Source organism: Epinephelus fuscoguttatus, linkage group LG24 (genome assembly GCF_011397635.1).
Source record: "Epinephelus fuscoguttatus linkage group LG24, E.fuscoguttatus.final_Chr_v1".
Lineage (NCBI taxonomy): Eukaryota > Metazoa > Chordata > Actinopteri > Perciformes > Serranidae > Epinephelus > Epinephelus fuscoguttatus.
The window spans coordinates 11,883,704-11,907,554 of record NC_064775.1 but is presented as its reverse complement, the minus strand read 5'-3'; the positions used below and the strand labels follow the sequence as shown (position 1 = coordinate 11,907,554).

Below are 23,851 nucleotides of genomic sequence, written 5' to 3'. Positions count from 1 at the left end.
AGCCCGAGCCAGAGGTGGCACTGTTTGGCTATTCTCTGTCTTTATTGACTCATACCCTCCCTGTCCAGAACACTATTATGTATGGAATGATAATAGCAAAGAGACTGATTTTGATGCACTGGAAGTCAGAAATTGTACCCGTTTCCAAGACATGGCTGACAGACTTGGCAGCCATTTTTAGACCATCTTACTAAGTTTAATGGGGACCCTGATCATTGATAAGATCTATAATAGGCCACTCACCTCTTCCTTGAGAATGTGTTTTAACTTAGAGTACTAGTGATGCTCTTGTTTTATACTCACTCTATTTGCCTTTTTTTTTTTTTTTACCTTTGTCCTTATTTTTCTTGTATGTCTTGCACTACTTTGGAAAAAAAACCTAATAAAGATATTGTGCAAAAAAAATTGCATTATGGGGGTCTCATAGTATTCTTATTTGAAATTTTGTAGTATTTTGACAGCATGATATAGATTTGAATTTATTTTTTATTCCTCAGCATATCACTAGAGGGCGCTCGCTAACCACCAGTGGTACACATACCACTGTTTGAGAGCCAGTGGATGAGACAATGGGCAATAAATTAGTTTTAATAATTAATCAAATGATATCTAATCATTTCTAAACAAAAATGTACAAGGTTTTCACTGTTTTAAGCTTTACAAATATAAATATTTGCCGGTTTTCTCAGTCTCGTGTGACAGTAAACTGACATTTACAGATGTCACCATGGGGTTTTTGATCTTGTGATTTCTCGGTGTTTGCAAACATTTTATAGACTCAACGATTAACTGACAGAAATAATTGGCAAATCCTTTAATGATAAAATTAGTGGTTTGTTGCAGCTCTTAAACCTTTGATGAAAAACACCTTTTCAAAAGTGAAAGAAAATATGAGCAAACTCTTCGATCTTGGTGAGTTACTCCTTCCATAAAAGGTTTGCTTTTTTGTTACGTTCTGAAAAGTTTGCCCTCCAACACTGAACATGATCAAAAACTCTAAAGTTAAATCCATGTTTGTGCTTTCTCGTCAGACACTTAAAAACAGAAAATCACTGTGATGTGTAAAAATCACTTTTACACCTTTATTTGGGCTCCCAATACACAAATCGAGGATATGTTCATCAATACAGAGTCTGCTTTAGATCTCATGATACACTGAATGGAGGAAGGTTTGGACTGATGCAATAAACCAACAGATTGAAATCTGAACTACAGTCCTATATACACAATCTTATTTTAGAGATCTGTATTTTCTGATAGTTAATAACATTTATACTGTATAGCGATTGACAAGGTACAATCACAAGGCCTTTTTGCAATTTTAGCCGATATATCTTAAATGCACTTTCACAGCAGATGTAACGTAAACTTCATTTGTAGCTCTATATTGAGTCTGCACATTAAGTTCAGGTGCGGCCTTAGAAGTCCCAATAGACAGCGAATTCTGCCTCACATTTGTTTTGTTTTTTTTGGAACTATTGATGCACTCTTTGAAAAGTAAGCAGACCGTGTTTCCCAAGACAGATACCGAAGCTCTGCCGTCGTCGTCAGCAAATGGACGAAGTGATACATCTCCACAGATACAGGTAATAAACCCAAACAGAGGAAGATTCGTTCTTATATCAAAAAAGTTCAAGACCTGAGATTTTCAGTGGAACAAAATGTCTCAACATACAAAAAAAAACCAACCTAAAAACAAAACTGTCTGTAAACTGTCACGATGGCTGCGAACACTAGCTTTGTCTTCCCTTTTGTGACTGAAAACATGCACATTAAAATCATAGTCAGCTCGCGTTAAGAATGTTTAAAATTTCATTATTCCAGCCGCATTCTCAAAACTTCTTTTTTTGTTGCAAGCTAGTAGTACACAGCTCTATGCATATAATTTTACATTTTTGACAGCTTAACGAGAATCATCAGTAATCAGTGTGTGGACACGACTGAGGGCGATGCAGAATTCAGATAACTTAAGACAAATAAATTCTTTTTTAAAATTCTATTAAACATGGTAATACCTTATTCTAGACAACACTGCCGACTCTCCGAGGGTTACAAGTTCATTCCTTGGGCACTTAGTAAAGAGTCCAGCATGTCAAAAGTGTCTTTGTAATCAGTGTGTTGGCCGTTAGAGGTCAGCATGCCGTTGGTTCCGTCGTGGCCGTGGTGCTCCATCATCCTCTGGCCGCTGTCTGACGTGTAGTGGGACGAGCTGAGCCCTCCTTTGGAGCTCCTGCTGCTCTTGGACGAGTGGTGGTGGTGGTTATGGTTACCAGCGTCAGAGTGGGGCCTCTTACGAGACGAGCTGGAGGAGCCCACGTCAGAAGCTCGTATAGATAAGGAAGAGTTCTCTATTGTCCCTCTGCTGTTTCCACTGAGGGAGTAAGGGTGTGAGTGGCCGTGTTTTGAGTGACGGTGGCTGCTGTGCTCTTTGTGCTTGTCTTTACTAGGCAGAGTCCCGCCCTGCTCTGAGCCTCCGTGACGCTCTGATGAAACTTTGATTCTCATCTTGAGCTCCTCGCTTGTGGCAGAGCCGTTCTCACTGAAAGAGGGAGGCAACCGAGCCTTTTTAGAGCTGGTCTTATCTCGCCTGCTGTCGCCTGACTGGCCGGCCTGCTGTGGCTGAGAGCGTTTCTTGTGGTGGTGTGAGGAGAGAGCCGGGGGCGGTGCGTACATGTCTGTGCCTGGCTCATCCTTAATACCGTTCTGCAAGGCCATCTCCGCTGCATGTTTCTCTCTGTACTTTTCCAGAGTCAAGACTTTCTGCGGCCGTGAAAAAGTGGTGGCGTTTGTACTGAGCTGCTGGTGTTTACTGCTAGATCCACCTGCAGCTTTGTGTTCGTGTTTCACCAGCGTGAAGTCTGAAAGGTGGGGCTCGGAGAACTGGTCGTAGCCGCAGCTCTTTGACTGATCGCTCAGTGGCTGGTAGGAGGCGTAGGAGGCTGCAATGTTATTAAGGGAGGGCATGTCTGAAGAGTCTGATGAGGTGGAGGGGAAGAAGGAGTTGGTGACACCGGGAAGGCCATCTAAGGACGTCCCCTGGAAGGCACTATCCACTGTGGGGCCCTCCGTCTTTGGCTTCTTAGCTGCTTGAATAGCCTACAAAACAGAATTAAACATGAGATACATACACTTCATTTCCAACCTGTACCAGTCACACTATATGTACTGCCCTTGTAAAGTCGCCTGACAAGTATTTATGACTTACCCTCCAGTTTCGTATCCTTTTCAGTTTGCTAGGAGTCTTCTCCAGGATCTGCAGAAACTCATGTGTGAGCTCTGAAAACAGTGAAGAAAACCACATCAGTGATCACCTCTCCATGCTGTAGGCCCAGTTTAACATCTTCCTGATACTATCTGCTGACAGCTCAGGGTCATCGCTGAGACTGCAGTTCACTGGTCCCACATGATACGGTATGTCAGTAGGAGAGACCAGGGACAGCCTCCAAGTTTGATTCACTTCCGTGTCTGAATTGATTTCACTAAAATGCTGAGGTGGACAGAAGTTGCTGCTTTTATTGTGGTAGTCTAAGTTAGGGGTGGGAATCACCTGAGGATCCATGATATGATATGATATTATCACAATACTTAAGTCTTGCTAGAATATTACTGCGATTTTAAATATGTTGCAATATGCAGAGCACTACTATAAAATATATTACGATATACTGCAATTTATTACCTTTTTTCAACTGTAAAATACATCCCCAAAGGAAAACTGTGTCAACATCTGTTTTATCTAATATGGTAAAGTTTTCGGTCTGTTCGTCCGTCTGTCGGTCTGTATCGTATTATGTAATATTAATAATTAAAAAAAAAAAAAAGATAATTGGCACTGTGTGACGATACGATATTGCCAAACAAAAATATCACAATACTATGCTGTATTGACGTCATATTCCCTTCTAGAAAAACAAAGCGACAAAGCAGAAAATAGCCAATGGTCTGAGGACATAGACCTTCAGCTGCTCAAATAGTCATTAGAGTTCAGACACCTCAGCTTAAACTTCCTGCCAGATCAGCAAACCTTCTGTTGCTGCTGTTACACAGTAAAGATCCAGCCTGCTGTGAACCCCAGCACTGGGGCTTGCACCAGCTTAATTCAAGTTGCTACAGCCCCTATTGTCTCCATCTCCAGAGCCTCTGCACCCTCTCCTCCTGGCGAATTGTTGTCTCATATATGGTGTGCTAAACAAAAGAGCAAGCGAGAGTGGAGCCAGGGGCTAAACGAATCAATGCGTTGAGTGCAGCTCCAGAATGGAATATGATTTTACCCATTTTGAATAGTCAAAAAAAAAAAAAAAAAAAAATCAATCAATATGTCATACGTTGCAGTAAATGTTGACATTGTGCCGCCCACCACAAATAAATCAATGTGTGGGAAACACTTGCGGGCTTAACGGACAGGGACACCAATGCAGCAGTTTAAGTTTGCCTCAAAAGGAACGCGCATTTGTGTGTACATTTTAGTGACTAAATAAGTAAGTTAAGTTTATTGAATACAGCATCATTCACAGAGCAAGGTCAAACAATTAGTCTACTACTTATCTATGCAGTGTATGATGCTGCTGAAGCAGAAGTCTCTAAGGCTGACATGATGTGCATTGTTTTTTTAATATGTCTCATGATATACTGCCACTAAAAGTGTATGATTCCACTTCACAAAAATTCCAGTTCATACTGGAATCACATAGAGGTCATATTTAAAAATGAATGTGAACAGCTGAAAAAAAAATACCCTCAATCAAATCTGATCTTAGCTACACATTGAGCACTAACGTACTGACAAATGTAGTCTAATACTGATCTAATGGGAAAAATCTGATACTTAATTTGCAGATATCTTTAGGTTCAGAAATGGTTTGGGAAAAATAACTCTTGAGTGAGTGAGAAAATTAAAAACACCCCTGCCTAACAGAGCATTAGTCTTCTCTTTGACTTAAAACATTTTAAACAATATAATTATATCTGAAGTCAAAAACAGGATAAACTAGTAATAGAAGCTCTTACCATCCAGCAGCTGTAACGTAACAGTGCGGTCCACGTACTCCCACCAGTGTTTGCTATCTGTAGACACAGGGATCTCCCAGTTGGACCACTTGCAGGCCAGATGGATGCAGACACATGCGACGACTGTGGGCCTATACTGCAGGCAGAAGGTGGTGAGGTGCAAACTGCAGGAGGAGACAAGAAACACAAGAGAAAGATACAACCGTCAGCCGGGGGCCTTTTATTCTAGCATACCATATATAATATACATTCTAGAAAGTTTAACAGGCCAACATTAACATTACATTTAAATTAATAGCTTAACACGATACGGACAATCAATAAAAATCAAATATTATTTCCACATCACATACACACAGCCTTACCTTTACAGAACGGGAACAGCTAAGAAAACCTATGACTGTTAGGATTACGTTCCTAAATGTATGAATGAGTCATACAAACACTTCCATACAATATACTGAACCCGTATTTGACGCACATTATTAATTGTCCTTTCATTTGATTTGTTTTTTTGTAATTACAAAACACTAAAAATAATGTTTCTCAATCTCTTAATGAACAATAATTTTAGGGAATTAATATGTACAAACAAATAAAATCTACTCACTGCTTGTATTAGTGTAACATGAGTAATGACGACTTAACTCGGCCATCACTGAATCATCATGAGAACTTTGAAGGGACAGTTCAGCCCCAAATCAAAAATACATACTGTCCCTCTTACCTGTAGTGCTACTTATCAACTAGATTGTTTTGGTGTGAGTTGCAGAGTGTTGGAGATATCAGCCTGTGGATTATCTCGGGTACGTTTTTTTCTGTGCTTTCAGCACCACAAGCTGAGTGCCATCTTGTTCCAATGTATACGAGACAAGGCAGACGTCTCTATGGCCAACACTTGGCAACTCACACCAAAACAATCTTGTTTGAGAAACTGCACTACAGGTAAAAAGAAAAAATATGTGTTTCTGATTTTTAGGTGAACTGTCTCTTTAAGACTGAGAAACACTGATGTTGGTAGTAGCCAAGACAAATGATTAGGCTTTAAGTTTTCTACGGTTAATTTTCCTCTGCACCCCGAATCCCAAACTACGCTGCAAACCGACTGTCATGTACTGAAGCAAAAACATGACTACATGCACCACAGTGATAAAAGACAGTCTGGGCATTTCAGATTTAATCCGAAGAATCACACCCTAAAATTAAAGTAGAAAAAACACTAATATCTGAGAAAAACTACAAGCGTCCTATTCTTAATATAAGCAACTGGAGTGACTCCCCCTCAGTGGGACGGTCCTGTTTTGTAACACTCCCAGCCACAATGCAGACATGACGACAGTGTTGTAATTTGAATGCAGACAACAGTGAAGCTTCTTTATGTGTATAGGTAAATGTAGTTAGCTGGATTAGAAAATATGCTAAAATGATGATATAGCTTCTGTTAATGTGTGCATGACTTAAAAACACTAAATGAACATACAATTAAAAATAGTGGGTAGCTTGATTCAGCTGTCTTACATTTCCCCAAATGTTAAAAATACCTGTAACAGTGCTACATCTTTTAAATAATGTGCAAACGTATGCGCAGAGCTGATGTTCAAACTGTTTACTGTAGCCTGAGGAGCCTTATCTCTAACTGCCTAACCCCTCCTCCAGCTGGACTCTTTAACAGACTGTTTGCTCTTAGCAGTGAGGATTGTTTTTCTGTTGTTTTGTCTGTTTGTCTGAACTTTTCTCCCAGTTATCATTATTTTATATGGTCATTATCACCAATGAAGTTGTTACATAGAATGCAGAACTTAATCATTATGTATGAAATCAAAGTAAGAGATCCTTTCGACCATCATTTGCTGGGAACATCAATCTCTCAGACTTGCATATCAAACTAGCAAACTCTGTAAAACAAGTAAAATGAACACCTAAGAAGTCAGTTACTGAAATACAACAAAGCAACAGCAGCACAATATTATCAAAATTAGCAGGTAAGTGTTTATAAAGTCAAAACTAATCTTTAGGAAGACATAACCCTACAATATTCATGCATTACACAACTGAGATGGTCATAGAAACTAAATTACCACACAGAACAAGCTTTCAGTTTGCAGCGCAGTTTGGCGTTTCATTGTTAGCTCTTTTAGGGTGAAAAAATGTGCAAAAAAATAAAAGTTAAAAAAGAACTGTAAACTATACTTACCAAAGCACTCTATAAGTTTAAGAATCTTTAGTGGCAATCTATATTCAGGCTACCGCTTGCGTTTTTGTTTTTTTTTTTTAGACATATGCACTCGGTACCAAACAACCTTGAGAGGTAAACAGCACCACTACACTCCACATTGTGCATTCAACCCCTATGTGCCAACACAGAGCCCTTGTACAATACACCGCACACAGCAGCCCGGCTGGTACTTCCCCACATTGGAGGTTCCCAGGATCCAGGCGCAAACAGGGCGTTGGACACAGGAAGGGGGGCCCTGCAGGACAGGAAGCTATAGTGTGCCATTACAGTGCAATAATGGGAACAGGATAATAACCTGTTGGTAGCCATGAAATAGGAAGTCTGTGCCAAATCCTTGCTTGCTGTAAAAGAAGAAGAAAGTTCATTTTAGAAATTCAGCGTAAATCAAATTACACAGTACAATTCATGTAGCTGTAGAGATGAAAGGCTTGGAAGCTGCCAGTGTAAATCCTTAACTTTACAGTGAGATACTGATTTTCAATTTTAAAAAAGTCCTTTGAAAGAAATATGATGTGACAAAAGCTGAGAAAGAAGGTTATACCTCGCACTAGCTGGGAACACCTCACAACATCTGTGTGTGGATGATCAACTGTTATTTCAAAACCTGCAATAGAGATGTTGAATGTAGATGATCAGCCACTGGTGTGTGCACAACGTCAGCACAATTACAGCTCTAGCGTGATACTGTGGTGTACATTTGTTTTAAAAAGGAACCACAAGAACAACCCCAAGTGTTTGTTAAATATTTGAAAAGGCAAACTTCATACCCAGTGTCAACATGCCCATGTGGTACTTGTAATTTTAATGTTTGCACTTATTCCTTCCGTGGGAATAATGTTGCTACAGTGACTGACTGGAGAAGCCAGTAAAGCAATTCAGCACACAAACACAAAAAGAGAAAATACAGTACATGCAGTAATAGCACTCACCCAGCGTCTGCAGCACTATCGTCTCCAGTGCTACAAGCTCTTGTGTCTGCTGCTGGAATGCCTAAAACAGATCAATGAACAATTTTAAATCTGCTTCCCGACACCTTTATACTGATGATTTAAGTAGTTATCAGCAATCCTACAAAGTAAAAGCACTGCCAGCGGGAAAATCTGTAAAGGGGGGTGGAGAAGATTTTTGAAGAGGGTACTCCTGCACCCTTTTAGCATTCTGATATAGCAGCTTAACTGTATGGGCGTAGTGCGGCCTTTCAATTTGAGGACCTCAAACAAATGTTGAAAAATCCTATATACTCTTGTACAGGAAGAACCGGAGTTAATTTGTGCTGCTCATCTTGTGTCATACAGCACCCTTTGAAATACCCCAGGTTGAAAAGCAAAGGAGTTTAAACGCATTGTTTCTGCACTTTGATTTAAGGTGATGACGTTATAAAGAGAGAAACAGCCTTTACATCACATCTCATACAATGCAGGCATATAAAGCAGATGCTACTAACTGTAGGAAACTCTTGGGATTCAAATCACTGAGTCACTAAGGTGCAAAATTTTGTGGCACTACTGAAAATACAGATTTGTGTGACAGTCCTGTCCACCGAGGGGGGAAACGCAAGCTTCAAAAAACCACTTCAAATGTACATAACCAAATTATCTTTGTCCTTTCTCCCAACTACAAATCAACGTGGTTAATAAGGCAAACAAAGCACGATTGCAATACGTATAATGTAAGTAAATACAACACATACTTAAAGCATTAGTATTAGTGGACTTTCATTTGACAACTGTCTTTTTTAATCCAAATCTTATCTGCAACATCATCACATAAACTTTATATCCCTCAAATTGTAGCAGAGATGACTTCAAACAATATTTCAGCTGTCGATTAGTCATCTGATCCATTACGAATCAGAAATTCTTCAGCCAAAGATAATATTTAAAATGACTATCATAAGAGCCAAAGAAAAGCAGAGAAAGTCTTTCCTCCCCAAAGCCTCACAACATTTCCTTATTTAGTCACCAACAACTGAATAAACTCCATGAAAACCAAATCCTCAGTTGTAGTGTACTTACATTGCTTTTAGTGTCTAGGGCAGGCTCTTGTGGGTTAATGCAGGCATGGGCTATCTTAATGACATGCTCCAGCTTTCTGGGCTGCTCCTCAACTTTAGCTGCCAGGAACAACGTAGTCTGAGAAATGACCTAGAGAGAAGAAAACCTCAGTCAGATTTCATAGCCGGCACTGCCAGTAATTATAGTATCAGCCAGCACTGCAGTGGTACTTACATTTCTATGGAATTTGCTGAAGGAGTGAATCATATAAAACCTGTGCATATATACTATAGCAGTGTTGATAATTAGTTGCGATCTGGGGATACAGTTAAGGCATAATACATGTGTGATATACATGACAAATCAATTGACTAGCAGCCATGGTGTAGAAATCCTGACCCATTAGCATCGAGCTAGCGTTGAGTAGTCAGCTAGCAAAACGTGTACCCTGCATGTAAAAAGTAATCGCCTTATATATTCATTTGCGTCAACTTTTAAAGATATAATAAGCCATTTGTGGCGTAGAAGTAAGCTTATATTACACGTACAAACTGTATCAGAAATCATTCGTCACTGAAATGATTAGACACAAAGCTAACAATGGAGTCTGCAGTCTACAGAGACAAACAATAGCTAAGCTAGCAAGCAGGCCTGAACGCTCCCAGATAGAGTCACATAAACACCATGTTAGACAGAGTTAGATACACCATTTTGTCAGAGAGGACTCTGTGTATGATAGTGAAAGATTTTAGGTGTGTTTTAAGGGTTTTAATATGAGCTGTGACAAGCCTCGCCATCCCGGCCCGTGTGTTAGCTAATGCTAACTGAAGCTAGCCCGTCTGTCGGCCAGCTAGCCTTTGCGTTTCAGAAAGGATACACGTTGAGTCTCTGGCCTATGTCTTGGATTAAGTTGGCGGCCTGTTGGCGGTAAGAGAGCTCCCTGTCGGCCTCTATTCCGCTGCGACGAGACGGCGTGTTTTCGAGCTGCTCCCGGGTGAAGAGCCATTTCGTAGAGGGTCCCCGGTGCACCGCCATTACGCTCCCACAGCCAAGCCCGACGGTGCTAGCATCGGGAGGGAGTGGGGCGACGGGGGCACCGGAAGGACGAAATAAGCAGCCGAAGCTGGCAGAAACCGGTAACCTATTTTCTGAACAGCGCCACAAGTGGTCGGCGGTGCAAATAGACCTCATTGTTGCCATACATTATTGCTAAAAAATACTTTATTTCATGTGTAGTATGTAGATGTATTTAGCTCTTTAGTCAGAAGCTACTAACTGTTGCTTTCCTGTTTAATTCATCAAAGAAAATTAGTTAATTGGGGGCGAAATATTCAAGATTCAAGGAGTTTACTGTCATTTACACCATACAATTCTTCTTCACACGTTTCTTCACCTCTTTCCCACGCTGCTCTGGACTGTTGACCCTAAGTGCTTAAAATCCTCCACCTTCTTTATTTCTACTCCCTGTAACCTCGCCGTTCCACTAGGGTCCTTCTGTTTGTAATTCTGTTATTCAACAGTCTGATGACCTGTAGGCTAGGTAGAAGCTGTTGGTCAGCCCGGATCTCACACTCCTGTAGCATAGTGTGAAAAGACTGTGGTTGGGGTGTGTACTGTCCTTTATGATGTTGTGGGCCCTCCTGATGACCCTGCTGGTGTAAATGTCCTGAATGGAAGGAAAGGCTGCTGCTGAGATGCCGTTTCAATCACACGCTGGAGGACCTTCCTTTCCTGAGCAGTACAGTTTCCATACCAGACTGTGGTTGAGCTGGTGAGGACACTCTCGACTGTACATCTGTAAAAGTTGCTGAGGATATTGGTTGGCATGCCAAATTTCCTCAGCTTTCTTAAGAAGTACAGTCACTGCTGGGATTTTTTGATGATCTGTTGTGTGCTGTTAGACTAGTGAGATCCTTGCTGATGTGGGTGCTGAGAAATTTAAAGGTTTTCACCCTCTCTACCTCTGTCTCACCTATGTGTAATAGCATGTGCTCCCCTTACCTCCTCCTATGATCAATAACCATCTCCTTGGTCTTGTCTGTATTTAGGGGAGGTTATCATCACCAGGCCACCAGTTCTGCCACCTGCCACTAGGGGTCACAATTGTACTTTGCATTATTATTACTATAACGCTTAGAAATCAAAGTTTAATTTCGAACCCTATTGCTTTCAGAGCTGGTGAATGCTGATTGTAAATTATCTCCTTATTATTTGCCACCAAGCGTCTATATAATGGAGCAAGGTCTCAAGACTGTCGAGACATTAAAGGGGAACACCACCTAAATTTAGAACTCATCATCATCATTCATCCTGTAACTGCTTATCCTGTTAGGGGTCACGGGAGGGCTGGAGCCTATCTCAGCTGACACTGGGCGTGAGGTGGGGCACACCCTGCAATTGGACACATACACTCATCGGCCACTCTGGGCCCCTTAGTACCAACTGAGCATGGTTTAAACACCACAGCCTACCTGAGTATTGTTGCTGAGCGTGTCCATCCCTTTATGACCACAGTGTACCCATCTTCTGATGGCTGCTTCCAGCAGGATAACGCACCATGTCACAAAGCTCAGATTATCTTGAACATGACAATGAGTTCACTGTACTCCAATGGCCTCCACAGTCACCAGATCTCAGTCCAATAGAGCACCTTTGGGATGTGGTGGAACGGGAGATTCTCATCATAGATGTACGGGCTGACAAATCTGCAGCAACTATGGGATGTCATCATGTCAATATGGACCAAAATGTCTGAGGAATGTTTCCAGCACTTTGTTGAATCTATGACAACGAGAATTAAGGCAGTTCTGAAGGCAAAAGGGGTCCAACCTGGTACTGGCAAGGTGTACCTAATAAAGTGGCCAGTGAGTACTCTAGTTTTTGGATTTGGGAGAGAGTTGTTCATGTTTATACCAATATTTTTGGACTGTCTTAGACCTTTGGAATAACATGAATCTTGAAAATGGGTGTAGTCCTTTTTAATATTTGATCAATATAATAAGAGAATCAGATCACAGCTGAGGTTGATATTCACTGAAATGTGGCTTCATTATATTTGTTATCAGAATTTCATCTGGCCTGCATTACTCGCTTTTCACCACTAAATGGAGGCAGTGACCAAAAACAGAAGTCAGGCTCAGTGAGTGAAAACTCCCTCTGGCCCAAGTGGTCCAAGAAAACAAGATTCACGTGAAGCATGGGTTCACTCATTAGGTGTGGCCTGGGCTGTATGAATTCCAGAATAACAACATGCAACCTGGTTAATGCTGATTCAAGTGTGGAGTCTGTTTATGAAATGTCAAAAAACTGAATGTGATAGGCCTCGTGTTTTAATCAACCCCCCTTACATGTGGAAATTGTTTTTTATAGTCAAAGTGGACCGACATTTGTTGATACATGAAAGCCCCACATCAGCTCACGGTCGTGCCCCAGAGGAAGCAGAATAAGTCTGCCTGCTTATCAAGTAGCTCTGTATCTTAGCAACCCGTTACCGGAATCCCGTTGCTTTCCCCCGGTGTAATGTAATAGCCTAATTATTCAAAGCCTAAACATAAAGTCGTCACACCTCAGACTTATGAGACCTGATTGTAGTTGCCCTCTGACACCGAACAAAATTATGAAAATGACCATCTTTATTTGAGGGTGTGGTGACAGAAAAGTAAAGTAAGAAATACCCCCATGTGCTGGTTTTCCGCTCACCAGGACAATCCGTTGCGTCTAACTTATTACCACATTATTATCTGTCAAACAGCGCACGAGACAGCCGAGCAACGGGTCCAGTCTGTCTGCACGTCCGCCGGCTCGCTCAATCCACATGGGACAGATGTTTTCCTCGCGCGCTTGGCGCAGAGCGCGCGGCACAGCAGCAGCTTTGCTCGACTCCAGCGCGAGCGCAGGTCTCGTGAGCTCCACCGGGACTGTTAATTAGAGTCCAGGTGCGGATATTTCACGACGTCGCGAATTGGAGCCGCTTGTGAATAATTTTTTCTTTTGCTTGTCCAGACTGGGAGCATCAGGTTTGTCATTAGACGGTCATACTACCGGTTACCGCCTTCAAAATAAATAGCCAGCCTATTTCTGTGGAGGAAAACATGCAACTTTGAGCTTTAATAAGCTAGTGATAAAGAACTCAGCTGTTTTTACTCAACCAAGTAAAAGTACCATTAAAACAATATAAAATTAAGCGAGAAGTGTAAGGTCTGCAGTCAGGCATTTAGGCTACTAAACAGCATTAGAGCCTATTTTAACCACATTATTATCTCCAATAATGCGTGATATTGTCATTTATCATGTGTTTTGAATGAGGAATTCAATCTAAAATGTAACTAGTAGCCTAGCTGTGTACATTAAATAAATTAAGTGATTAAAAAAGTACCCAAATCCGTTGGAAATGTAGTTTAGTTTATGCATAAAGTGGCACTCTCAGGTAAAGTGTCCAAATATACAGTCCTGAAATTTAAATCGCCCAAATTATTACAGTATTTTGGGTATCAATACAATATCGTAATGATAAATACTTTTTATTTTGTTTCAGGTAGGCGTTTGTTTTGAAGTTCACTCCTCCTAATTTCCGGTATTGTTTCACCTCACACTGTGCAATTTGGCGCAACTGGACCTGCAGCCCTGCAAGGAGTCTCCCTCCCTCTCTGTCTCTGGGTGTCTCCCAGCGTTGAACGCCTGCACTTCTCGCCCAGGTGTGACATTTTTGGAGTGCAACACTGGAACCGCAACCTGCCGAGAAGATGACGGACCCCACACCGCCAGACTCCACCGCCGTCCCGGACCCGGTTGTAGTAGTGGACCCCACGGTGGTGAACGGGCAGTGCGAGCAGGCGGACTCCCAGCAGCAGCAGCAGCAGCAGCAGCCCAACACAGAAAGTCAGGGAGAAGGTTTGAAGATGGATCAGGAGATGAAGATAACAGACAGCATAGAGGACGGAGGTAAGTGAAATATGTTAAAAGTTTAGGATTCACAGGGTGCCCCGTGGCCAGGGCGCACACTGTGCGTAATGCCATGGAGAGCTGCCCTATGTAAAGTATATTACACTGTAATACACTTTGAATCTGCTCACACCTGTACTCCTTTATGTAATTTGCTTCTAGACGCTCCAAATTGCGCACAAATGAGACTTTATTTCTGGGGGAAAGAGATGGCAGGCTATAACCAATGACTGACACTTTAATGTAATGGTCAATGTGATGAATTATTTACAGAGCTGAGTAGAAATTGAATACAGAGTAATCTGTTGGACATATGTTACCTTAAATACTGTGCAGTGATTACAGGTTTTGTGAATAAATTAATGGATTGCCTTTGGGAAAGAGTGAAACCCACAGACAGCCATTTAAAAACTGGCAGGTGTTCCATATCTTAAAGATGCCACAGATAACATCGTTTTTGTATTTTTGCGCCAGCCTGAGTAATTAGAAATTAAATATTAACACAGTATTGGGCCATATCTTGAAATAGAGGTCTCTTTGATAAGTTTTGATGAGGTGAAAAGAGAAGATTATTATGAGGGTGCTAAGAAGAGATTGGTTCGGAATGTTTCAGACTTCTCAGAACAGTCTGTCCTTACAATATTACTACATAACAATCCTGTAACTCTGACTAACCCAAAAGCAAACAATTAATTTGAGTGGATAACTCAGGCATATTTCAAGCCTCTGCAAGTTTATTGTCATACCAAAGTGAAAAAAGCAGAATATAGCTGCCTGGAAGATGTGGAGGATCCAGATTAACTAAAGGGACTTCATAGATTTTACACAAATGGTTTCAGAGTCTTAAGCAGTGGTTCTCAACCTCTTTTTGTGTCAAGGAACCCTAAATTAGATAAAATTTCACTTCAGGGACCTCCATCTGAAAAGATTTTGGTTAGTTATGATAACATCAGTAGTTCTGAGGAGGTAACAGTGGGAGTTGTGAAACCTATGATCAGAATAGTCACTCTTAATGACTTTTACTCACATTGGGCTCTGTTCCCTGGTGAGTTAAAGGTCTGGTGTGTAAGATTCAGTGGCATATTGACATAAATGGTATGTTATATTCATAACTATGTTTTCATTAGTTTATAATTACCTCAAACTATGAATCATTGTGTTTCTGTCACCTTAGAATGAGCTGTTTACATCTACATACGGAGCAGGTCTTCCTTCGTGAAGTTTGCCATATTGTTCTACAGTAGCCATAAATGGACAAACCAAATATTGGCTCTAGAAAGGAGCTTTCGCATTATTACACTCAGCACACGTGACAAGTTTTAGTTCAGTAACCTCACTGCTAGATGCCACAAAATCTTACATACAAGACCTTTAGATAGTGAAAATTAACTGTTCCCCATTTTCCGGGAATCCCCTGGAACCACCTCAGTGATCCTTGGGGGCTCCTGAACCCCTGGTTGAGAACCACTGGTCTAGAGGATAGAAAACTTGAGTTTCCCTGGTAAAGGAAAATGTTTGGAAGAATACTAAACAGGATCAGACTCAAAAAGTGAATTTAGTGTGAAGTTACTCTTTAAATATCAAACTAGGGACCTTTTAAGCTTATGACAACTCACAAAAAAGACTGTTTAGTTGGGGTCACATTTAGTTGTCTATTTGGCTATTTTTAGCAGCTCAGAGAGAAAAGACACATTTGCCCCCTAAGCTTCTCACATGGTTTTCACGTCAGTGACAGTCTTATAATGTAATTTATTACATTATGGCTCACAGGAAGTGTTTTACAGAAAACATTTTTTCTCATTACATTTTGTGGATTAAGTTCACTGAAATAGGATCCATTCAAATCAGTAATGCAGTGCCATTACTATCAGTTACTTTTGGGTTACTGTGCAGTTTTCCTCAGTCTACTGTTGTATATTGAGAATCAGCAACAAGCACCATCATCATATATTTGAGTTGACCACTTTGTACCTATATACCCAATCAACATATGGATGGATTGCCCTGAAAGTGTGTAGACATTCATGGTCTACACAGTGACTTCCTCCAGTGTCACCATGGTGTTTGAGATTATCGGTGAAATGCCTTGACAGCTGTTGAACAGATTACCATGACATTTGGTACAGACATTTATGTTCTGTTTAGTATTTAAATTGCAGTCACTTTTGTGACCCCGTAACTTTTCCTGTAGCATAGAATTTTAATCTGTCCAATATACAAGTCACATTGCATATTATCAGTCAGTTTAATGCTTGTTAGTTTGGTGTTACAATAATACATATGCAGATTTTCCAAATGTGGAAACTGAACTTTAAAGCAGTAAAGCTGAGTTAAACCACCCCCTCTGTTTTCCTACCCTGCCTTTTCTGAGTCATATTTGTCTGGATGCTGTGGGTCACTTTGCCCTGTGTGTCGTCTACAGGCCTTCTGGAGAGCAGCATGCGTCTGAAGCCTCATGAAGCACAAAGTTACCGCAAGAAAGCTCTGTGGGTGTCTTGGGTGTCCATAGCGATCACCATCATCCTGGCCATCGCTGCTTTCAGTGAGTAACACTCCTCCTCTGGCTCACAGGAAGTGATGTTTTTTACAGTTCTGATCATAGACACAAATAGAATACAAAGAAATATTGATGCCTGCTGTTCGGTTCTTCAGTTGAACGACGGGTTTGTTAATTACTGTGACACCCTGCTGATCAATGTGACGCCCAACAGCCTGATTAAACAACAGTACTTCAAACAAAGACAACATGAAGAACAAGAAACTGATGTGAACACGCTGCTTTGGCGGTCCACACGTCATGCCGAGATCCTGCTTCATTCTCTCCTAAACCTTTTGCCTCCCACCGCTTCCACGTTAAATGACAATTTCCCTCAGTTAAGAAAGCAACATGGAACGTTTGTGCTGTCAAGAGTGAGCTCGACCTTCACTTCTGCTGTTGTTTTGAAGTTTCATTCCTTTCGGAGGCAGAACAAGTTTGAGTATCTCGGTCTTAAGCGTTCGGATGAATCATTCTGGGTTTTGACATTGACAAGAGAAAGGGAAGAATTCTGACTGTCTCTCAGATGTCAAAGGTTCCCACTTTGAATCTAATTTAGGATAGAAGTGATTCACTCTGTAGGTGTAATTCAGGTTATATTTCATCATGCTTTTCAATTTGTTAGATTGAATTTGAAGGCCAGTGTTAGAGAATCCAGCAGATTCCTGAAACATCTGACAGACTTGAAGACATCTAGAGATGAATGTGTGTCCCACATCATTACAAACATGACGTAAAATCTGACAAGTGGTGCTCGAGATGATTTTTGATTATCAGAATATCACAGTTACTCTTGTCTATATTCAAGTGATGCTTCTTCCTTCCCTGCAGTAAATGCAGATTAGTGCTTGACAGATGCATACGTAAAGAGGACAAGCTCTGCTGCAGTGTAGCCAATCACCTCAGCATTGGTTTGCAGATGTGCAGAGATATGGGTTTCCTGTAATGCTAAAGAAAGATAGCATGCTGCTCTTCTTCTCCGTGACTGTGTTTTCAAATGCTTTTGAGATGAAATGTCCATTGAGCCTGCTGAGAAAGACTTTCCACATGTGCAAACTGGACCTCATCAGGCATTTTGATCACATCTGTGCCGTTGTGCAGTGGTGCCGCTCACATGCCACATCATGCCCGCTCTTTCTCATAAATGAAACATGGCACTGCTTGCAAATGAGCTGCAGAAATGAGCAGCGGAAGAGATGAATGAGGTGGATGGAACAGCAGTGACTCCAGTAAATAGTGATCTGACTTCCAGTCACGCTGAGCCAGCATCATTACAAAGACATAATTGTGTTATTTCCAGAGTAAAGCAGACCTGTGTGATGAAAAGTGGTTCAGCAGTTAATTGGATTCTTGTTTGAGGATAAAATTAGTAGTCAGAATTAGATTTTTTGTCATAAGTTGACCACTTGTGTCAGAATTAGTGAAGCAACCAAGCACGTTGTTGGAGTGAAGTGGTTAAAGGATGGAGACGTTTTGTTTTGGAAAATCAGAGCCTCTTCCTGAGCTCAGTCCGTGTTGTTTCAAACATTTTGCCCACTTCCTGTTCTGATAAGGAAACACCGGCAGAGAGGCAGGACTGGACAGGCCTGTCTTACAACTTCCTTCTCTTTTGTGTATGTGTGTGTTAAGTTACTTATACTATATGTTAAATACATTCCTCTCTAAGAGGTCCATTCAATGCAAACTGGAGAGTCCAGTCCCACTTAGCTCAGTTGTAGATGCTTTGTGTTGTGGTGAAAAAATGTTGCCTGTAGTCTGCTTTTATTGTGTCAGAAAAGCTGCAAATTATATTACTGATTTATAATAGATTTATATATTAATACCATACCATATCATATCATTTCAGAATAGGATAATATGTAAATAGGTCTCACCTGCAACAAACGTCCTATTTGACACTGTAGTGAAAATGAAATTTTATGAGCAAACAAGTGCACCAGTTACATGATCACAGGAGGTTTAACTGTCATTAGCTCTTTGGAAACAAGCCAATGTGTACTGAAAGTAAAACATATCCTCCCTGTTGTAAATAAGAACAGTTTTAATAAGCAAAGACCGTATGTTAAGAGTCCTGTTATTAACCAGCTGTTAGCACCACACTCTGTCCTCCTTTATGCTTGTTAAAGTAGCTCTGTGCTTGGACAACACGTTGGCATGTCTGTTACTATCAGGAGCTTCCTGCATAATGGTGACATCATAAAATGAGCCATGCAGATAAAACTAACTCCCTTAAAACTAATGGACTATATACCTAATAATCAATAATAACCTAAATTATAAAGAGATAATGGTCTTGAGAATTAGAGAATATGAAGTGTAAGTATTGCCCCATGTTTAGTGCCTCTATAGCATCATTTAGATATTAGATAGAACAAGCTGAAAATTACACATTTTCACCACAAAGCAGGAAGTTTTATAAAACTGTGATTATCACTGTTCATTTTTCTTATGAAAGGAATAATTTAACATTTTGAGAAATGCACTCATTTGCTTAGATGAGATTACTGATACCACTCTCATGCTACACAAACAAAAATATAAATGCAACACTTTTGTTTTTGCTCCCATTTTTCATGAGCTGAACTCAAAGATCTAAAACATTTTCTATACACACAAAAGACCATTTCCCCTCAAATATTGTTCACAAATCTGTCTAAATCTGTGTTAGTGAGCACTTCTCCTTTGCTGAGATAATCCATCCCACCTCACAGGTGTGGCATATCAAGATGCTGATTAGACAGCATGATTATTGCACAGGTGTGCCTTAGGCTGGCTACAATAAAAGGCCACTCTAAAATGTTCAGTTTTATCACACAGCACAATGGCACAGATGTTCATTTCTCTACCATAAGCTGTCTCCAAAGGTGTTTCAGACAATTTGGCAGTACATCCAACCGGCATCACAACCACAGACCACGTGTAACCACACCAGCCCAGGACCTCCACATCCAGCATGTTCACCTCCAGGATCGTCTGAGACCAGCCACCCGGACAGCTGCTGCATCAATCGGTTTGCATAACCAAAGAATTTCTGCACAAACTGTCAGAAACCGTCTCAGGGAAGCTCATCTGCATGCTCGTCGTCCTCATCGGGGTCTCAACCTGACTGCAGTTCGTCATCGTAACCGACTTGAGTGGGCAAATGCTCACATTCGATGGCGTCTGGCACATTGGAAAGGTGTTCTCTTCACGGATGAATCCCAGTTTTCACTGTTCAGGGCAGATGGCAGACAGCGTGTGTGGCGTTGTGTGGGCGAGCGGTTTGCTGATGTCAACTTTGTGGATCGAGTGGCCCATGGTGGGGGTGGGGTTATGGTATGGGCAGGCGCATGTTATGGACAACGAACACAGGTGCATTTTATTGATGGCATTTTGAATGCACAGAGATACCGTGACGAGATCCTGAGGCCCATTGTTGTGCCATTCATCCACGACCATCACCTCATGTTGCAGCATGATAATGCACGGCCCCATGCTGCAAGGATCTGTACACAATTCCTGGAAGCTGAAAACATCCCAGCTCTTGCATGGCCAGCATACTCACCGGACATGTCACCCATTGAGCATGTTTGGGATGCTCTGGATCGGCGTATACGACAGCGTGTTCCAGTTCCTGCCAATATCCAGCAACTTCGCACAGCCATTGAAGAGGAGTGGACCAACATTCCACAGGCCACAATCAACAACCTGATGAACTCTATGCGAAGGAGATATGTTGCACTGCGTAAGGCAAATGCTGGTCACACCAGATACTGACTGGTTTTCTGACCCCCCCAGCCCCCCCCAATAAAGCAAAACTGCACATTTCAGAGTGGCCCTTTACTGTGGCCAGCCTAAGGCACACCTGTGCAATAATCAGGCTGTCTAATCAGCATCTTGATATGCCACACCTGTGAGGTGGGATGGATTATCTCGGCAAAGGAGAAGTGCTCACTAACACAGATTTAGACAGATTTGTGAACAATATTTGAGGGGAAATGGTCTTTTGTGTATATAGAAAATGTTTTAGATCTTTGAGTTCAGCTCATGAAAAATGGGAGCAAAAACAAAAGTGTTGCATTTATATTTTTGTTCAGTGTAAATATGTAGCTAACGACTTATGATTTACAGGAGTTACATGCTCTGCCTATTTCCTGGCAACCAGCAGGGGTGTAATGAGTTTGCCAAAGAAACAGTTACAGCACATAGCTCGTTTAATGCTTCTTTTTTGTATGGATTGATCAAACAAAATAAGACGTTAATTAGTGATCTTCAGAGGCACTGGTAAGCAGATTTTTTTAACCTTTAAAAGAGCCAAGAAAAACTCGATTGGGATTTGAGCCTTATAGTTGACTGTTTGGTTGCTGCAGAGCCGGTCCAGTCACCACCACCTGCTGCTGTTCCCTGTCAGCTCTACACGATGACAGAATGATACCCTGTAAAACATTAGCAGTACTCAAACATGGCAAAGACTTCGACATGTCCGAAAGTGTGTGTGAATTTTAGTTGGGGCAGACAGGTGCAGCTTTGGGTTTATTGTGTAGACATTGCAGTGGGGAAAACAACATGCATGACTCCAATTGACTGGGACCAGCATACCTGGCTTTCAGCAGCAGTTTATATTGGTAGAGACTCCCAACTGAACTTGCTCTTTAGTTAAGGAAAAAGTTTTACCTTTTGGCAAACACGCTCATTTGATTTGTAGCAGAGGGTTAGATGAGAAGATCGATACCACCCTCTTATCATCAGGTGTGTAACCACAGTCTCATTTTTGTCCTTAGACTGACTGGACAGATTCAGTCTGAACTGTCCTGTTTGGATCAAACTGAAGCAGATTTGTTGTCAGTTTTTTCTTTATGCAACCCTGAATTTCACCTCCAGCTCGTTGTCCTTCCAAGCAATCCTTCCTACAATGACTCGAGCAGAGTAGAGCTGAGCTGAATGAAGGAACAAGAATGTAATCGAGCCACTCGCTGCTGCTTTAATAACGAGTCGTGTGCTACAACAACACAGTGAGACAAACACCATCAGTCCACCAACTGTAAAAACAACCTTGACAGCAAAGCATTTCACTGATATGCATAATGCAGCTCCAGAAACAGCCAATAAAGCGTCAGAGCTCGGATGGTGTTTTATCTTCTGTTCTCCTGCTTCTCTTGTCAGATGTGACAAGCAGTGAGGAGCGGGGAGACAGGAAGACGAGAGACCTCATATATGCGTGTGCGCCTGTGTGTGTGTGTGTGTGTGTGTGTGTGTGTGTGTGTGATAGCCTGATGTGATGCTGGAGCACCGTCCCTGCTGACACCCACCCAGCTTTCTTGGGAGCCAATTAGCCATCGCTGGGCTCAGCTTTGACGACTGCAGAGCCGCAGCAGATTCATTTAAACACAATTTCTGCTTTCTGCTCCTAATGAAGGAGCTAGGAGGAGGAAAAGAAGGAAAGAGGGCATGAGGGAGGAGGAGCATACATTTCTGGATTTGGACCAGCAACTCATGATGTTACTGGCACATCTGTGGGGCTTCCATCCCAAATGAAAATTCTATAAAATTGCATGAAAGCAAAAGTTTAGCCTGCGGGTACGAATCTGCCCCCTTGATGATATAGTAGATGGTTTTGTATTTCAGTCAAACTGAATGTGCGTGAGCTCCCCTTTCATTCTTTTCTCTTTCTGAGGCTCTTTGTGAAGTTTTATTTATAAGCCCTGCTGCATGTTTTTGTGCTCATACATACAGTACAGGCTCAGCTGATGTGTCAAAGTGCTTCACATGTAATCAAAACAAGACAGCCTCATGCTCCTGCTACATTTTCCTTGTTAAGTCAACTCTGGCAGATATGTGTCACTTGGGTGTCTACACAGTCCCTCCCTCTCTATTTACCTTCATTTGAACAGCTGTCAGGTTTTATTTGCTGTATCATACATCTGTACTGAGAGCTGAGGCACACAGGGTTTGACATGTTTTGATGAGAATATCTCCAGCCTGGGTGTTTGAATAAGAGATCAACCATGCCATGAATATCGTGTGAAGTTTTCATTTCATATGCATCATACAGTATACACCGTAGGCTATGATTTATATGTGATGATGATTCAAATCTGGAATCCACGAGGTTTTGCAGTCCTCTCTAACCAATATATATGTATATATATATATATATATATGTATATATATATATATACATATATATATATGTGTGTGTGTGTGTGTGTGTGTGTGTGTGTGTGTGTGTGTATACACACATATATATATCATCTTAGAAATGTTTTCATAACACAAAAGCAGCAGCAGGGGGCGCTCGAGCTCCCCCGAAAAGGCTTGAGCATCCGCTAAGCGCCCCTAAACATTTCCTTTATTTTTATCGAATTATTTTTTTAAATCAAATGTTTGTATGAACGTGAATACAAGAAGATGAATTTATAATTAAATATAAATAACTTTAGTAATTATGTGCAAAAGCAAAAGCGCCGCCAGTTGAACTCCTCGTTTGATTGGCTACTGGGAGCGCGTGCGTCAGAGAGACAAGTTTGGTTGCACCGGCGACGGTTGGGTGAGCTCGCTAACAGTTAGCTAAACTGCGCTAGCCAAGAGTAAAATAAATAGTATTATGTTTGTGCGGTGACTTTGTGAGATGTTACAGACCGAGTTATTGCTTCGTTAAAACTAACGAAGGTGTAAGTCGACTGTTACGCCAAAAATGCCTGACTTTATGAAGTAAGTGACGATATTCGTTGATGAGCTTCGCCTGGCCAGGCGCCATTTTGAAACTGCACTTGTGTCATTGAGGTGATATCAAGATGCTATTTAAGCTGTTAAAAATGAGTGTTCTTCTGTGGCTGGTGAGTACGCATGTCGTTATACTGACTATTAGCTGTCAATTAAGGACATGAGTAGTATTGTTTGGACAGTGTGTGTTGTGTCAATCATTGATGTGTGTGCCATGTTGACTGTTGGAGAAGTTTGACCTAGTCTTGAGTTCAGCACAGTGTGTTCTCTTGTCAGTGGTGCCACTCCATTGACAGTGATGGTTTTCTTGTGCAAGTAGATGTTATATACTGGGCCTACTGGCTACAGCTGATGCAGGTATTGATGTTAAGAGCCTGAAGTGTTATTTTGTGTTTTATGACGCATTTAAAAATGTGTTGTGTGGCTTGTGACTGT

The 23,851-nt window shown here is 41.3% G+C and overlaps 2 protein-coding genes across 3 annotated transcripts in view; one reads left to right on the top strand and one right to left on the bottom strand.

The window, feature by feature from the left end:
- Window positions 1-1,068: 1,068 nt before the first annotated feature.
- On the bottom strand, window positions 1,069-10,333 carry LOC125885124 (cyclin-T2-like). 2 transcript variants are annotated; one of them, XM_049570583.1, is made up of 9 exons: window positions 10,115-10,333; window positions 9,472-9,553; window positions 9,259-9,387; window positions 8,173-8,233; window positions 7,785-7,847; window positions 7,539-7,584; window positions 5,008-5,171; window positions 3,206-3,276; window positions 1,069-3,096 (listed from the first exon to the last, which is right to left on the bottom strand). In XM_049570583.1, the coding sequence occupies exons 1-9, from the start codon at window positions 10,270-10,272 to the stop codon at window positions 2,050-2,052; spliced, it is 1,821 nt and encodes a 606-aa protein (XP_049426540.1). In that variant the 5' UTR covers window positions 10,273-10,333; the 3' UTR covers window positions 1,069-2,049. The 2 variants fall into 2 exon arrangements, with proteins under 2 accessions (XP_049426540.1, XP_049426541.1); XM_049570584.1 differs by lacking the exons at window positions 1,069-3,096; window positions 3,206-3,276; window positions 5,008-5,171 and having other exon boundaries at window positions 7,263-7,584.
- A 3,514-nt stretch (window positions 10,334-13,847) lies between these two features.
- LOC125884676 (transmembrane protein 163-like) overlaps window positions 13,848-23,851 on the top strand; it is a 29,327-nt gene continuing 19,323 nt past the window's right edge. The window contains exons 1-2 of the mRNA XM_049569765.1: window positions 13,848-14,178; window positions 16,601-16,720. Coding sequence (XP_049425722.1) covers window positions 13,980-14,178; window positions 16,601-16,720 — 319 coding nt within the window. The 5' untranslated portion in view covers window positions 13,848-13,979. The remainder of the gene's footprint in view (window positions 14,179-16,600; window positions 16,721-23,851) is intronic.